This window comes from Xenopus laevis, chromosome 2S (assembly GCF_017654675.1).
Source record: "Xenopus laevis strain J_2021 chromosome 2S, Xenopus_laevis_v10.1, whole genome shotgun sequence".
Taxonomy (NCBI): Eukaryota; Metazoa; Chordata; class Amphibia; order Anura; family Pipidae; genus Xenopus; species Xenopus laevis.
In genome coordinates this window covers 136,485,109-136,501,693 of record NC_054374.1, presented here as the reverse complement: position 1 = coordinate 136,501,693, position 16,585 = coordinate 136,485,109, and the positions used below count along the sequence as shown (strand labels likewise).

At 40.5% G+C, this 16,585-nt stretch overlaps 1 protein-coding gene across 1 annotated transcript in view; it reads left to right on the top strand.

The window, feature by feature from the left end:
* Positions 1–321: 321 nt before the first annotated feature.
* The window catches only part of pde1b.S (phosphodiesterase 1B S homeolog), a gene marked incomplete at its 3' end in the record, with an annotated part of 170,588 nt that continues 154,324 nt past the window's right edge, over positions 322–16,585 (top strand). The window contains 2 exon segments of the mRNA NM_001094998.1: positions 322–526; positions 976–1,084. Of these exon segments, the coding sequence (NP_001088467.1) occupies positions 981–1,084 (104 nt within the window). The 5' untranslated portion in view covers positions 322–526; positions 976–980.

Below are 16,585 nucleotides of genomic sequence, written 5' to 3'. Positions count from 1 at the left end.
TGTGTATACTGTAACATGCAAATACAAACGTCAGTTGCATTTTGCACTGTGGCCTCTGGGCTTCATCTTCTGCCCCTGTAGTTAAGGGATTACAATGGGTTAATGGCACTATGGACTTTTCTTTCATTGGTGCAGTGCAGGACTTGGCTATCGTGCATGGCATCTGCAGGCTGGGAATTTGCCTTATTTCCATGGCAGTCACATGTGTGATCTCCTAAAGCCCAGGACTGTAATTACAGGTCATATGCAGAGACTGCAGCAGAAATGACTTGAGGGGAGGTGGGAATATTATTTGCAGACTCCTATAACCTGTTGGAGTGTCTGGCGAAGGTTCTCCTGGGGATTAGAGGTAAAGCGTTCTCCCTTTTACACACACACACTCACATATATCCATATGTTTGCAGAAGGGGCAGGCAGCCTGTTTTATGCTGCTGCTTTTTGTATCCAACCTCCTCTAAACTGCCCACATTTATCCATCACAGCGCATGGAGAACAGATTGATTTCCCTGAAGGACACAGAGAGACGGTAACGGAAAATATGAGATGAATGATCATTTGCATGAACCCCATCCCTACTGACACGTTATCCTGCACTGCTGACACTGACACACGGCTTGTGCTCTGGTGCGGATGGTCGGTGTCAGGGTCCTCATCAGGGTAACCCACTGCATGCTGTTGTTTACACTTCCACTCTTGGCTGTTAGGGAGGCATGCACCATATTCTTTTTTCATGTACCTTTCTGATACGTTGTTGCTCTTTGAATGCTCAGATCCTTTCCAGTAAGTACTAATTAACTTCTTTGGTGGTCTAGGGGCCTTCATGGAACCATTTCTGATAAAGGCAAGTTATAGGTGTCAGATGGGTGAGCAGCGTAGCTTTCCCTTTGGCTCCTATTGATGCTTCCTCCACTGCTTCTCAGGCTTTTGTTATTCTCCTGCTTGTTTGTCACTGATATGAATTGTGCTTTTATGCAGGAATAATGGAGTCTCCCAGTGTAGACAAAGATCTGCTAGAAGGATGCACGTCTCCCTTTGAACTGAAATCAGCCCCAAGCAAGAAGATGTGGGTCAAGCTGCGATCTCTGTGAGTAACTGGGTGCTGAAAGGGTTAAGGGGCTTCCCCTCCCCACATGCGCAGACCACCAAGAGGAATCCCATCCCTGTTGGGTAATGGTGGTTTCCAAATCCTTACCTACACTAAACCATCAGCAGGTACACGGCACAAACAATTGAAACTGGGACAGGGTCTCCGCCGTGATAATTTCTTAATAAAGCACAAAGTGTTGTGTGCATTAAGACACTAAATGAAAGCCGCAATCTCAACACATTAATGCTAACATCACCATGGCAACCTGCAGTATTGGATCCTGATTAACCCGTTTCTTTGCCAGGGAGGTCTGCTGTGAAATAGCATTTTGAATGTGAATGGCAAAAATGGGGTTAAGAGGATGAATAGAGCTGAGGTTTCCTAATATTTGCTTAAACCAGTCACACTAGACAAAAATGTCTACAACATATTGCCCTGGCCTGGAAGCTGGCATCATTCTATCAAATAATAACTGGCCTTACTAGTTAAATTCGTCAACATAGAAATCCTCACAAAATTTGCTTCTTATAGATCACTAAATATCCCAAAATGATCAGAACTAATCAGCCAATGGGCATTTTAATTAGAATTTTTCAGGCTAATTAATGGTCACACAAAGATAGTTCCCATTTGAATTAACTTTTAGTGGTGTCATATAGACAGGGATATTCAGAGAAAATGTGTTTTTTTTTTGTGGGTTTGGAATGGTTCAGCTTTGTGTTTAACAAATTTGGCATTTCAGCAACTATCTAATTGCTAGGGTGCAATTTACCATGGCAGTGGTTTCATTTACAGAATGGAAGAGGAATAGGCACGGTCAGACTGGGCTAGCGGGACAGCAGGAAAAAACCTAGTGGGCCCCAGCCTTGTTGGCCCTACCGACCAAGACCTGCTCCCTGCCCTGGGTGCTGCACCCTTACCTCCCTCCAGCCCCGGAAAATATAAAATACAGAGGGTGGGCAGAGGGGGTTTGGGACGGGGGCCTAGAGGAAGAGAAGGGTTTTGGCTCTGTGAAATTCTGGTTATAGGAAAGAGCCTGTATGAAAATCTAATTAATGAAAAACTAACAATAACAATAAAATTGTAGCTTCGTGGAGTAATAGCTTTTTCAGCAGGAATCTGTGACCTCCAACAAGGGGGTTAAAAACTAGGGACAAGATTCAATTCAGTGGGAAACAGTTATTTCACAATTTATCACATGAAAAACTCATGAACGAGATTCAATTTGAGGAGTGTTCATGTGATAAACAGTTTTTTCTGAATTGAAGTGCATCTCAAATTGAATCTTGTCCACGAGTTTTCATGTGATTAACCTTTTTCTCACTGAATTAAATCCGCACCTAAGCTGGAAATAGGCAGAAGGAGAAGGCACAGTTGCCATGAACTAGACATTCTATGACATACACAACGTTACAGGGCTTAGAAAGTCTAGTTCACTAAGGGATCCCAATATGTTATGTATTAAATCACTTTAAAACTTTTTCTGCAAGGCCATGGTGTCTCCTCTTAAAAAGAAAAAAGCCTGGGCACTGCCTAAGTATACCTGTACTTCCCAAGGATACCTTTGCATCTCCAGTAGGTTAACTTGAGCATAGTGAAATTGGAAATATGGCTATACTGCACAAGTGCAAGGGATCCATAGGAAATAAAGGTAAGATATTGGCTCTGTGCTTAGATCCCTAATTTGCTCCTTTTCAAAAATATCTGCTCCAGCCCAGCAAACTAAGGAAACTAGAAAAAAACATGACTGCATATTGGCTTCCCCCTGTGAATTAGACTTTCCTTGCCCTTTCACTTAAAGGTGAACTTCCCTTTTAATGGAATAATTGATTAATTAACATAGAATAGCAAAGTATACTATGTTATTATGCAGAAACCACCTCGCAGTCAATAAGCAGTTTGTTTATTCAGTGGTGCTGAAATGCCAAATCTGATTGGTCGCTATGGGTAACAAGACCACTGCAAACATTGCCAGCTTTCAAACCTTCTTAGTAGGACTGTTACCATTTTCTATGCATCCATTAAAGTGCCAGTTCCAGTTACGTAGTATATTTGAATGCCATTTGAATGACATTTTAAGCTGGACAGTGAAAGAGGGACTGAAATGTGTAAAGAGAATTTATCTTGCATAAGAGACAATGAAATACATTTAACACTAATGAAAAGTCCAGGGTTGACTAAATTTGCATATTCTGCAAAATGTTGTTGTACATAAACACAATGAATATATTTCTGCTACTAATATTCACATTGAATGCAGCTGTTTAAATGTATATGAAATGATGGTGTGCAGTATATTATTATTATTTAGGGAAATACTAAATATGTGGGGAATGAGAGAATTACACTGCAAGAAAATGAACAATACCCAGGGCTAAATGGACACAAATGTCTGTTTTTGTTTTCTTCTCAGTACACCAAAATCCATTCCATAGTGTTGTTAAATCAATCACATTTTCTTTAAACATCTGTTATTTTGATTTATCTGGGCAGCCCTGCAACAAAATGTCTTTGATTCTTCTCATGTATTTATATGCAATGTCAGAAACTGATGGTGCAGACAGCTCAATATGAACTAACAGTCTTGCGGAACGGAGAAACAAAATGCCGTTAATGATGTTGTATTTATCATCTGCTTTTGATCCGATTATCATTTTTCAAGATTTTGAATCTGTGCCAGTGAGTCATAGTCACAGGAGCAAAGCTGGGCACAGCGGGCAGGGCTGTTTTTAGTGGCCAAAGGATCAAGACAATCACCCATCAATCGTTGCTGAAATACAACCCCAAACATCCTTACATTAAGATAAGGGCAGGGACACACGCTCAGATTCGGGGAGATTTAGTCGGCCAGCGACAAATCTCCTCTTCTTCGGGGCGACTAATTTCCTCGAACTGCCTTCTGCCGGGTAGAATCTAAATCACGGGTGGGATGGCAATCGGAGCACTTCGTTTTCCGATGTTGCCTCATGAGAAAACTTCGGGCGATTTTGAAAAACAAAGCGCTCCAAGTAATCACACCGATGATTTATAATCTAGCCGGCAGGAGACAGTTCGGGGACATTAGTCGCCTCGAAGAAGAGGCGATTTATTGCCGGGCGACTAAATCTCCCCGAATCTGAGCGTATGTCTCTGCCCTAAAGGTGCTTTAAGATAAAGGAACTCAAATGTTCTACAGTAGTTCAAGGGGCCACCAGAAAGCTTTGGGTCACAACCCCAATTATCAAATTATATCTCAACCTTTCTTCACACTCATCTGTCCTTTCTTCAATATCATCCACCCCTTCTCTAAAACTTAAATCAGAAATGGAGATGATATAGGCATAAAAAGCCCCATGGTTGATTAAGCAGTGGTGCCCCCTGAAATCAGTATGAGACCTATTAGTATTGGATTGGTTCACCAGGGTACTGGGAAATCTCCTGCGGGGGAGGACACTCTGATAATTGCAGTGATAACCCTTATTACAACTTCTGTAGGTGACCATCATAATTCAAGAAGGGTCGCAGGTCTGAACTCATAGTTGGTGGGATTATCCTTGTAGGTAAACATTTTTGCACCACTAGCAAGGGCTTTGGGGGGCATCTTTTTAGCATTCAATAACTCAGTGCCTTCTGATGTACATTAAGCTTCTTTGAAATGTTATGCAATGTGTTGTTTGTAGGAGATGTTCTCGTGTTGCAGCTCCAGTTGGAATTGAAGTTTTGGGGAAGGCAGAAAGGCAGCAGAAATGTGGAGCCTTGGTGGGCAAGATAGCTAAATATGGCCCTGAAGAAACTGTTCAACATGTTAAATATGTTCATACTCTTATTGGCCAAAAGCTTGAAAGGAGAATTCAACCCTAAAGTTAAAAAGCTCTAACCCCCTACCCTACATAGACCCACTCCCTCCTCCCCCCTTGGGGTAATGCTTTGGCTAGGGGTAGGAGGGAGGGTAGGGAGTAGGGTTTTTTTAACGTTAGGGTTGAATTCTCCTATAAACTTGCTCTAAATTCAGTTGGTCGATCTATAAAAGGAGTTATAACATTGTCACAGCATGAGACACAATAGATTCCAATGGAAAATCAGGTCGATACAGTGATGTGTTTTTCATGACCTTTCGATTACCAAATAGCCAGGAACATGAATGCTACAATTAAGCATAATTTAAAAATATTCCATCTTCCTTCTGTGTTTGACCCTGTGAATAGTTGTTTTGGTTTAAGGGGATATACGGTGTGCGCTAATCTACATGGAGCAAGATTCTGTTGATCAAGAGCTTACTCGCCTATTTTCTAGAAATAACAGCTATGATGACTTGTGATCTAATTATATTTCTGTCTATCAAGACATAAAGGTTGTACTGATGTGCGTGTAGAATGGTCCTACAAAAAAGTATCAGGTCATTTTCTAATATATTTCTTACAGCCGTAAAACATTTTCTTTCACTGGTAATATCAAAAATGTTATGGGATTGGCTCACTGTGCAGCACTAATCTATGTTCCGTGGCCCACTGGTTAATGTCTTGCATTGCAAATTCGATTATGGTCCCAGTTTACATAACATTAGTTGCAGTAGGAACAGCAAAGGCAGTGAGACCAACTTTTTCTATCAAAGATATACTGTTTTATTCAGTAAACTATTCAGTAATCTGTTTTTTGCTCAATTGTAGCTGTTCTATGGCTTGATATACTGTATTATTAGTAAATATATAAATATATGTCTGAAGATTTTCATTCATCCAGGTCAGGGTATATCTAATATAAGTAATTCTAAAACAACTGACTTGCTGAATAATCATTGAAGAGGTTTCACTACTCTTCCGAGTAGCTTTTTTAGTTAAGCTGTGTTGACCAAGTGTGAATAAAATGGGGACCTTTGAGACTGTAAAATCCCTGGGGAGGTAGTGATGGCAATGTATAATCCTTTTATAGCTCTTAAAGGCAGAGGCACATGCTGCAATTCGGGGAGATAAGTCGCCCAGTGACAAATTTCCTCTTCTTTGGGGCAGCATATCTCCCTGAACTGCCTCCCCTGCCTTCCCATCTAGAATGCCTAGAATGAAAATCGCCGGCGGCATGGCACTCAGAGCACTTTGTTTTCTTGGCTCCAAGTGCCACCCCGTTGGTGATTTTCATTCTAGCCGGCAGGAAGGCAGGGGAGGCAGTTCGGGGAGATTAGTCGACCCTGAAGAAGAGGAGATTTGTCGCTGGGCGACTAATCTCCCCAAATTGCAACGTGTGTCTCTGCCCTAAGAGGTTGACACTGTGTGGATCACTGATAATAACTAAATCAACTTGTAGTTTTTAAGTTGGAGCTGGAGGATTGTAATTCATTTGTTTTACTATTATTACACTAAACAAACAATTTGTGTAATATACGTATTGTTCATACAAACAGTATAGAGCATATTGCTGGCTTTGGATTGGTGTTTCATTACTCATCATAATGAGACAAAGCTAAAGAAGACGAGTCCACTGTATGTTCTCCTAAATGTTTGATGCTGCTAGCGACATTATTTTCCAATAACAAAGAGGCTCATGTTTTATTCAAGAGAACTACTGCTATGATGACACGTTTTACTAATTCAGCAGGAGCTAAGACGTCACAGGTGGGGAGTCATGGAATTGCTGGGTGAAGATGAGCAGCCGTCATTATAAAAGGACTAGAAATCAGGAGAATACCTAATCAGCATCAAGTCCTATGATTATAGTGACTACTGGCATGTCTTTTGTATTGTCCACTTTTGTTTGGAGGTTTCTACTTTCACTATTTTAAATATTTACAAGTATTTATCTTGCTGATTTATGCAGTTGGCCAGAGTATTTAGCATCATCCTTCAAGCCCAGAACAGGTCTATAATTTAAGAACCATTTCTTTGGCATTAGAGTGAGATCACATTGTTAATTTTTCTTTTCTCTTATCTATTTGGGGGCAAATTCACTAAGATTCCTAGTTGTGCCAGGCGTAACTTCGCCGCACTTCGCCACACTTCGCCAGGCGTAGTTTCGCCAGCGCTTCGCAAATTCACTAAAATCCAAAGTTGCGCTCAGGGGTAGCATAAGGTTGCGAAATTGCGCTAGCGTTGCTTTGCTAAGTAAAGCGAAGTTACGCTAGCGAAGGCTAATTTGCATACGGCGCCAAATTCAAATTTCAATGGAGGAATACGTATCAGCACTACAAATGCCTAGAAAACCTTCAAATCATCAAATAAAAATTGTATTTTGCCCTACACATGTGCCCACTGTCTAGGTAAGTTGCCATGAGTCAGGAAATGTAGGGGGGGAATGAGGGGAGCCCCAAAAAAATTTTCAATCTTTTTCAGCCTATCACCTATAATGTAGAAAACACGCCAGTGTTTTTTGGGACTAAGAAAAATTTTTGACTTTTTTTGAAGCAATCCCTATCTACTCTATTGTGCTTCGCCAGGTTTGAGGTGGCGAAGGAAGTCTAGCGTAAAAGGTAGCGTTCAGTACACTGCGCGCGTTAGTGAATTTGCGTAGTTACGTTGCTAGCGAAACTTCGCTAGGCGTAAGGGTGCGAAGTAACACTAGCGAAACTACGCCAGCTTTCGTTAGTGAATTTGCGCAGTAACGAAAATGCCAAACGCTAGCGAAGTAACGCTAGCTTTCGGCGCTTCGGCGCTTAGTGAATTTGCCTTAAAGTGAGTAGATCTAGACACAATCAGTAGTTTTTTTTTTTGCTTACTTATTTTGTTTCATATTTTATACATGGGTTAATGTCCTAAAGGCAACTCCTGGGCAGAACCTATTTTGAACTGTCACCAGGGCTGCCACCAAAAATCATGGGGTCACTTTTTGGCAGCACCCACCCCCTCAGTGGACCAGGGTTATTAACCTACTCAGTGGTGTAACTACTGGTACTGTAATTGCACCCAGGCCTGCACCCCCTTGCAGTTTGCTAAGGACACAGTGGCATCATCTAACTAGTGATGGGCGAATTTGTCCCATTTCGCTTCACCGAAAAATGTGTAAATTGCCCCATAAATTTGCGAAATGGCGAAAAAATTCACGAAACTCGAGTTTTGACGCTGTTGTCAAATCGACACCAGCGACAATGTGACGGGCACCTATTTTATCCAATTGCATTAAAGTCAATGGGCAGTAAATTTTGCGGAAATTTCGCTAATTTATTCGCCGGCGACAAACGTAGAAATTTGCCGCGAATTTGCACTTGCCGAATAAATTTGCCCATCACTACATCAAACACAAATAAGGGAGTGTTATATTTGGTGCAAAGCTTGCTCTGGTTCTAGCTGCTGTTAGTATGAGCCTTGTAAGGTTGCTCTGCTCAACAAGAGAAGTTAGTGAGCAGAGATATGGGTCATATGACCCTACTCTGGTCATTTCAAAGCAGAGCAACATCATATAAATTTCCTTTTTTCCTCTAAATGAAATTCATTTCAGTCAGCAGCAAGTATATTGTTTCAAATTAATTAATAATTATTTAATTACAATTAATTGTTTCAATGATTTACATTTCCTTTAAGGCAGACTGGTGTTATTTTGTGATGAGGGGAACAGGTTTAAAATGAACTGAGTTTTTATATTGCTGAGTGGGTTGTAGCTTCAGAAGCACACGCTATCTGATATATCTAGCACAGGGAGATGTTATGAGCACCCAGCTGTTTAGGGAACAGGAGATGCAATGAGAGTTGGCAAATGACTTTTGAAAGAGTGGGCCCCTACTGAGTCTCCAGGGGCTCCCATTGAGTCTGCAGGGGCTCTTGTAGGCATCTTAACAATGACACAGTGTAGATCACTTAGCTTTATACAAGCTTGAAACAATGGTTACATCTCATACAATCTGGAAGCCCAGCAGGCAGATAGAACACAGAAGACGAGAAAATATGGTTTCCCGTTAACTATCAACAATCCGTCTATATAAAATAAGTGTGTTTTACATCAGAAGTGATGAGAAAAATAAAAACATACATTTTTATATAGTGATGTAGGGCAGTAAACATCTGTTTTCCTCTGGGTCTAATCTTTTTGTAGTCGTCACCCATTACCCTGCCCATTTAAACAAATAAAAATGAAATTAAATAAATAAGGTTCAGGAGTTTTGCAGGATAGAGGTGTCTTTAAACAGTACAGTACAGTAGGATATAGGTATTTCAGTGTATAAATATGAAATGTTTTAGTGGAGTAATTTGGATGCAACGCTGTCACTTCCAAAGACAAAAAGGATTTTTTGTGATTTGGGGATCAAACGCTTCCTTTTCTGTTTCTTATGGATGAAGAGAAATTGGGTTTCCCTAGACGTTCAATGACCTTAAAAAATTAAAAGTGTAGTAGACCTTAAAAACCCCTGGTCAGTGTCAAGGATTAGGTAGGGGGCGCTGTGGAGACTGAAGGGAAAGGGCGAGTCCTTGAGGCAGGAGCTGTATGTGCCTAGGGAACACTTGAAGGGAATGCAGGAACAGGTTGATGAGGGCGAAGAGTCAGTCTGGATCAGGTGCAGAACAGGACGGAGAGGGCGAAGATCAGGACTGGACTAGGAAGGAAGAAGAGGGCGACGACTCAACAAGAACAGACTGGACGGGGCAGGACGGTGCGGGCGTAGATCAGATCAAACTGGGGATAGAGTGCAGAGGGAGACTGGAGCGGATAGCAAGACAGGAGCAGAAGGAGATTAGAGTGGATAGCAAGAGAGGACTGAAGCAAGAGAGGACTGGAGCAGGATAGCAAGAGGAGGACTGGAGCAGGATAGCAAGAGGAGGACTGGAGCAAGAGAGGACTGGAGCAGGATAGCAAGAGGAGGACTGGAGCAGGATAGCAAGAGGAGGACTGGAGCAGGATAGCAAGAGGAGGACTGGAGCAAGAGAGGACTGGAGCAAGATAGCAAGAGAGGGAGACTGGAGCAAGATAGGGAGACAGGAGCAAGATAGCAAAAGAGGACTGGAGCAAGATAGCAAGAGAGGACTGGAGCAAGATAGCAAGAGAGGACTGGAGCAAGATAGCAAGAGAGGGAGACTGGAGCAGAATAGCAAGAGAGGGAGACAAGGTACAAGGCAGGGTCGGATCAAGGTCAAGGCTGGGAAGGTACAAGATAAGGTAAAGCAAGACAAGGACAGGCAGGCAAGCCGGAATAACAAGGGAAAAGAGTTAGAACTACCTAGTTAGGGGCGCTGCCGCAGTACTAGGAAACCATACAATGCTCTGGCAAGGAGTGGTCTGAGTGCTGCCCTTAAATAGGGAAGAGTCAGCCCTGATTGGCTGATTAAGCTAGGCAGCAGCTGGGTTGGGGCTGTAGATGCCAAACAGGCTGCAGCTGAGCTGGGGCTGGAGAGGCCAATCAGGCGGCAGCTGGGCTGGGACTGCAGAGGCCAGGTTACACATAGCGAGCAACCCTACAGGCTGCTCACCTGGCCAAATGGTTAAGGTATCGAGCCAGAAACCCAAAGGTCCCCGGCTCGAATCCCAGCAATACCTGACAGTCAGGAGATGCATCACAGCTACAGATGCAGGATGCAGGATGCTGCCACTTTGCAAAGTGATCTGTCTAAACTGGAAAACTGGGCAGCAAACTGGAAAATGAGGTTCAATGTTGATAAATGCAAGGTTATGCACTTTGGCAAAAATAATATAAATGCAAGTTATACACTAAATGGCAATGTGTTGGGAGTTTCCTTAAATGAAAAGGATCTAGGGGTCTTTGTAGATAACACGTTGTCTAATTCTGGGCAGTGTCATTCTGTGGCTACTAAAGCAAATAAAGTTCTGTCTTGCATAAAAAAGGGCATTAACTCAAGGGATGAAAACATAATTATGCCTCTTTATAGGTCCCTGGTAAGGCCTCATCTGGAGTATGCAGTTCAGTTTTGGACTCCAGTCCTTAAGAGGGATATAAATGAGCTGGAGAGAGTGCAGAGACGTGCAACTAAATTGGTTAGAGGGACGGAAGACTTAAATTATGAGGGTAGACTGTCAAGGTTGGGGTTGTTTTCTCTGGAAAAAAGGTGCTTGCGAGGGGACATGATTACACTTTACAAGTACATTAGAGGACATTATAGACAAATAGCAGGGGACCTTTTTACCCATAAAGTGGATCACCGTACCAGAGGCCACCCCTTTAGACTAGAAGAAAAGAACTTTCATTTGAAGCAACGTAGAGGGTTCTTCACAGTCAGGACAGTGAGGTTGTGGAATGCACTGCCGGGTGATGTTGTGATGGCTGATTCAGTTAATGCCTTTAAGAATGGCTTGGATGATTTTTTGGACAGACATAATATTAAAGGCTATTGTGATACTAAACTCTATAGTTAATATAGGTATGGGTATATAGAATTTTAATTAAAAGTAGGGAGGTGTGTGTGTATGGATGCTGGGTTTTCACTTGGAGGGGTTGAACTTGATGGACTTTGTCTTTTTTCAACCCAATTTAACTATGTAACTATGTAACTATGTGCACCTAGAGTTGATCTTCAAGTGTTTTTCTCATAGTTTATTCTTCCTAAAACATATTTAGAGGACTGAGGTGTAATGATTATGCATTTTACCATTGAGCAACCCATTTATCTGTCAGAAAACTTCCCATCATGCTGTATGTATAATAACTGTCACTAATAATCACTGCCCAGTAAAATTTGGAATGCAATGATTTACTATTTACACATATTCTGCAGCTCTGACTTACAAGCAGAGATACAGTTAAGTCCATAAATCTTTGGACAGAGAAAACTTTTTTCTAATTTTGGTTCTGTACATTACCACAAAGAATTTTAAATGAAACAACTCAGAAGCAGTTCAACTGCAGACTTTCAGTTTTAATTCAGTGGGTTGAGCAAAAAGATTGCATAAAAATGTGAGGAACTAAAGCCTCTTTTAATACAATCACTTTATTTGCTGGCAATGACAGTCTGAAGTCTTGAACTCATGGACATCACCAGATTCTGGGTTTCCTCCTTTTTAATGCTCTTTACTGCAGTGGCTTTCAGTTGCTGTTTGTTTGTTTGTGGGCCTTTCTGTCCGTTAGTCTTTAATAAGTGAAATGCAGCTCAATTGCGTTCAGATCAGGTGACTGACTTGGCCATTCAAGAATATTCCACTTCTTTGCTTTAATAAACCCCTGGGTTGCTTTGGCTGTATGTTTTGGGTCATTGTCCATCTGTATTATGCACTTCCCAATCAATTTGATTGCATTTAGCTGGATTTGAGCAGACAGTGTCTCTGAACACCACAGAATTCATTCGGCTGCTTCTGTCCCGTGTCACATGATGGATAAACACTAGTGTCCCAGTGCCACTGGCAGCCATGCACGCCCAAGCCATCACACTGCCTCCGCCATGTTTTATAGATGATGTGGTATGCTTTGGATCATGAGCTGTTCCACGCCTTCTCCATACTTTGTTCTTGGCATAATTCTGTTAGAGGTTGATCTTGGTTTCATCCGTCCAAAGAATGTTTTTCCAGAACTGTGCTGGCTTTTTTAGATTTTTTTTTAGCAAAGTCCAATCTAGTCTTTCTATTCTTGAGGCTTATGAGTGGCTTGCACCTTGCAGTGCAACCTCTGTATTTACTTCATGCAGTCTTCTCCTTATGGTAGACTTGGATATCAATACACCTACCTCCTGGAGAGTGTTGTTCACTTGTTTGGCTGTTGTCAATGGTTTTCTCTTCACCATGGAAATAATTCTGCGATCATCCAGCACTGTTGTCTTCCGTGGACGTCCAGGTCTTTTTACGTTGCTGAGTTCACCAGAGCTTTCTTTCTTTCTCAGGATGTACCAAACTGTACATTTTGCCACTCCTAATATTGTAGCAATTTCTCGGATGGGTTTTTCTGTTTTTGCAGCTTAAGGATGGCTTGTTTCACCTGCATGGAGAGCTCCTTTGACCGCATGTTGTATTTTCACAGCAAAATCCTCCACATACAAGCACCCCCCCCCAAATCAACTCCAGGGCTTTTATCTGCTTCATTGATAATGAAATAACAAAGGAATTGCCCACACCTGCCCATGAAATTGCCTTTGAGTCAATTGTCCAATTACTTTCGAGCCCCTGAAATGAAGTGATTGTGTTTAAAAAAGGCTTTAGTTCCTCACATTTTTATTCAATCTTTTTGTTCAACCCACTGAATTAAAGCTGAAAGTCTGCAGTTCAACTGCCTCTGAGTTGTTTCATTTAGAATTCATTGTGGTAATGTACAGAACCAAAATTAGAAAATAGTTGTCTTTGTCCAAAGATTTATGGATCTAACTTTATGTCTTTAAAAACAAAGCAAAGTTTGGTGTAAACTGCCACAGCAATTCTTGTTCTTTAGAACAATTTCCAAAATTTCAAACTGCTCTAGTTCATTCATGACGGCTAATATGTGTTAGTCTTTTCTGCTGGCGTTACGTGTATATCAGTTACAGAAACACTTTAGAAGCAATAATACAGTCGCTTGAGGAGGAATCTGGTGGGACTTTGAGCTCCATATTAGGCTCGCATTGCACAACTCCTTTAATTAGACACTTTGTTTTCCTGCTCTGAGAATTACACGAAGCAAGGGATCAATTTGTGCTTTTACGGCTCTGGTTGCCGTATCTGGGAGAACCAGGTATAAGGCTGAATTCTGAATAAATCTGAACTGCTGGATTTGAATATATAAATGACATATAGCATTAACTGTGTAATTACCTCTGTAATAAAATAATTGATCTCGTGCCACCACAATAATTAATTGGTGAATTGCAATTGCCATTTTTTAGAAACTAAAGGAAATGTGGTCCTAGAGCAACTTTTTTCTTGAGCAACAAGGATACATTTTTAAGAGGCATATTTAGAAAGTGTGTAAAATGCAATACACCATGTCACTTTTGATGCCAAAGTTTGTGTATCTTTAAAATTCTGCCATATAAGAAAGAGATGACAGCTTGCAAAAAGGCAGATATATATAAGTAGCATTGTGTGCCATCATTTTTAGCATTAGCCTGGCATAACAAAAAATAAACTTCTAGCAGAGTCAGCTCTTTGTAATGTATTACAGGTATGGGATCCATTTTCCAGAAAACCTGTTATCTAGAAAGCTCCAAATTACATGAAGACCATCTCCCATAGACTCTATTTTTAATCAAATAATTCAAAATATCTATAACAATTAAACAGTACTTTGTACTTGATCTTAACTAAGATATAAATAATCCTTATTGTAGGCAGAACAATTTTATTGGGTTTAATTAATGATTAGTGATGGGTGAATTTATTTGGCAGGCGCGAATTCCCACAATTCGTCGCCGGCGAATAAATTTGCAAAACTGCCACGAAAATTCGGCTGCGTATTTTTTTTTGACGATGGCGTCTGTTTTTTTGGACACCGGCGCATTGTCGCCAGCGGCATTTAGTGAATTTTTCGTCATTACGCGAATTTCGCGGGAAATTTGAGAATTTTTTTTAGTAGACTCAAGATATGAAGATTTACATGATGGAAAGACATATCTGTCCTGTTTTTGCGTTGCCAAAAATTTGCAAAACTGCAAAAAAAAAGTCGCCAAACGCGTTGAAGTTAATGGGCATATTGGTCAATGTTTCAAACTGTGCAACATTATCTTTCTATCCATTATAGTCTATGGGAGTTTTTTCTCTGCAAAATGAAGCAAAATATATTTTCTCATCCCTAAAAGACTAATAATTCAGATCGTGGATAACAGGTCCCATATCTGTGTTGTGACTGTGATGCATGGCTTCAGTTCACGGAAATTCACAATGGAACTATAAAATCTTTTTGGTGGGATATTGCTTATTCCATGCACATATTTTGCCCTTCGTACCCTCAGTGGTTGCAAAGTGTGGAAGTCATGAGCTCAGCTGGACAGCATTGCATGAAAAAAATTGGTTGCAGTGACCCATAAGGCTTTTGCCCACAAAGACGATCACAGAATGTAGAAATAATCTTTGTATTGACAATTCTCATTTACTGACATCCATCCATCTTCTGTACGTGATGCTCAAGAGCAGTTTATTGAAATGTAGCAGTTATACTGTTTATATATATTTGCATTTCTTTTCTATAATATGCAAAGTTCAGGTCTAGCTGCTAGTCATTAGAACAATTAGAAAACAGGTTAATTTCAAGGCAAGGTTTGTATTCTTTGCATTTTAAGTAGTATTTTCTTTTTTATAATCCTGTGGCTGAATTATAACTAAATATTAGCTCTTGACTGGAGAAACCATTAAAGAAGTGCAGTGCAATTCTTTGTGTAAACATGACCTGTAACTGGGACTGTTAGCTCCCTTCGCTCGCCTCATGTCACTATAACTGATGGTTTGTTCTGAGTGCTATTTACATTTCCCTACAAAAGAGTCAAGTGATTTTCGTACCTCTCCACTTCTCTAGGACCAAGGGCCATTAAAATAAGTACGAGTGATGGTGTCAAGTGTATTGATCCGATGAGTCTGGCCAGAACACGAATGCGACAAAGAAGAGTTATGGAAAACTTGCCATTGCTCTGTGATCAGTAACAGTTTAATGGTTTCTGTGTGCTAACTGCAATTTACATACAAACATTTGTCACACTGTTAAATTAGCTCATTAGTTCATTTAAGGGGATTACAAATATATATAACAGGTGCAAAGTTTGCCCCAGGCCAACCAGTTTTGCTTTCAGCCAGCAGATCTTCAGTTGCTGATTGATTACTGTGGGTTACTGGAATAGGAACAATCTTCCTTTTATTGCATTGTCCCCCCCATGTTTAATCTACACTTCTGTAATTAAGAACGAGAGGTATGGGGGGAATGTATTGGGCCACTACTCAGGAACAACATTTATTCCTGTAGGTACAATTAAAGCAAAACTGTACCCCTGAGTGAATACTTGAAGTGATGGTTCACCTCTAAGTTAATTTATAGCGTGTAATAGAATGGCTAATTTTAAGAAACGTTTGAATTGGCCTTCATTTTGTCTTTTTTTTATAGCTTTTTTTAATTATTTGCCTTTCTTCTTCTGACTCTTTACAAATAGGGCTCACTGACCCCATCTAAAAACAGCCTTTTTTTTTAACTTATCTTTCTATTCAGTTCATTTTCTATTTATAATCCAGTCTCTTATTCAAATCAGCACAGGGTTGCTAGAAAATTTGGACCCTAGCACCCGCAAATAATAATAAATGAAAACCAATTGCACAGTGTCTCAGAATATAGCTCTATACATAATGCTAAAATGTAATCTAAAGGTGAACTACTCCTTTAAGCAGCAGACAAAACTTTGTCTGTTCATTGGCTCATGTGAACTAACATGTATGGTTTGTTTGTGTGCACTGTGAATCATAGGATCACAGGGCGTGGCCTTATTTCTTAAAATGGCAATTTTCCATTTTGGATTTTCCACTGGCACATACTACTAAAAAAATTTAAATTATTATGAAAATGGTGTATTTACATTAAATGGGGTTTTACATATGAGAGATCTACATTGTTCAGGGGTATGATTTTCCTATTATAAGCTTTATGCCACACGATGTTGCTATCCTTATGCACAGCATTGGGTTGACTCTTAATAAAGTATAATAATAACTATGAAT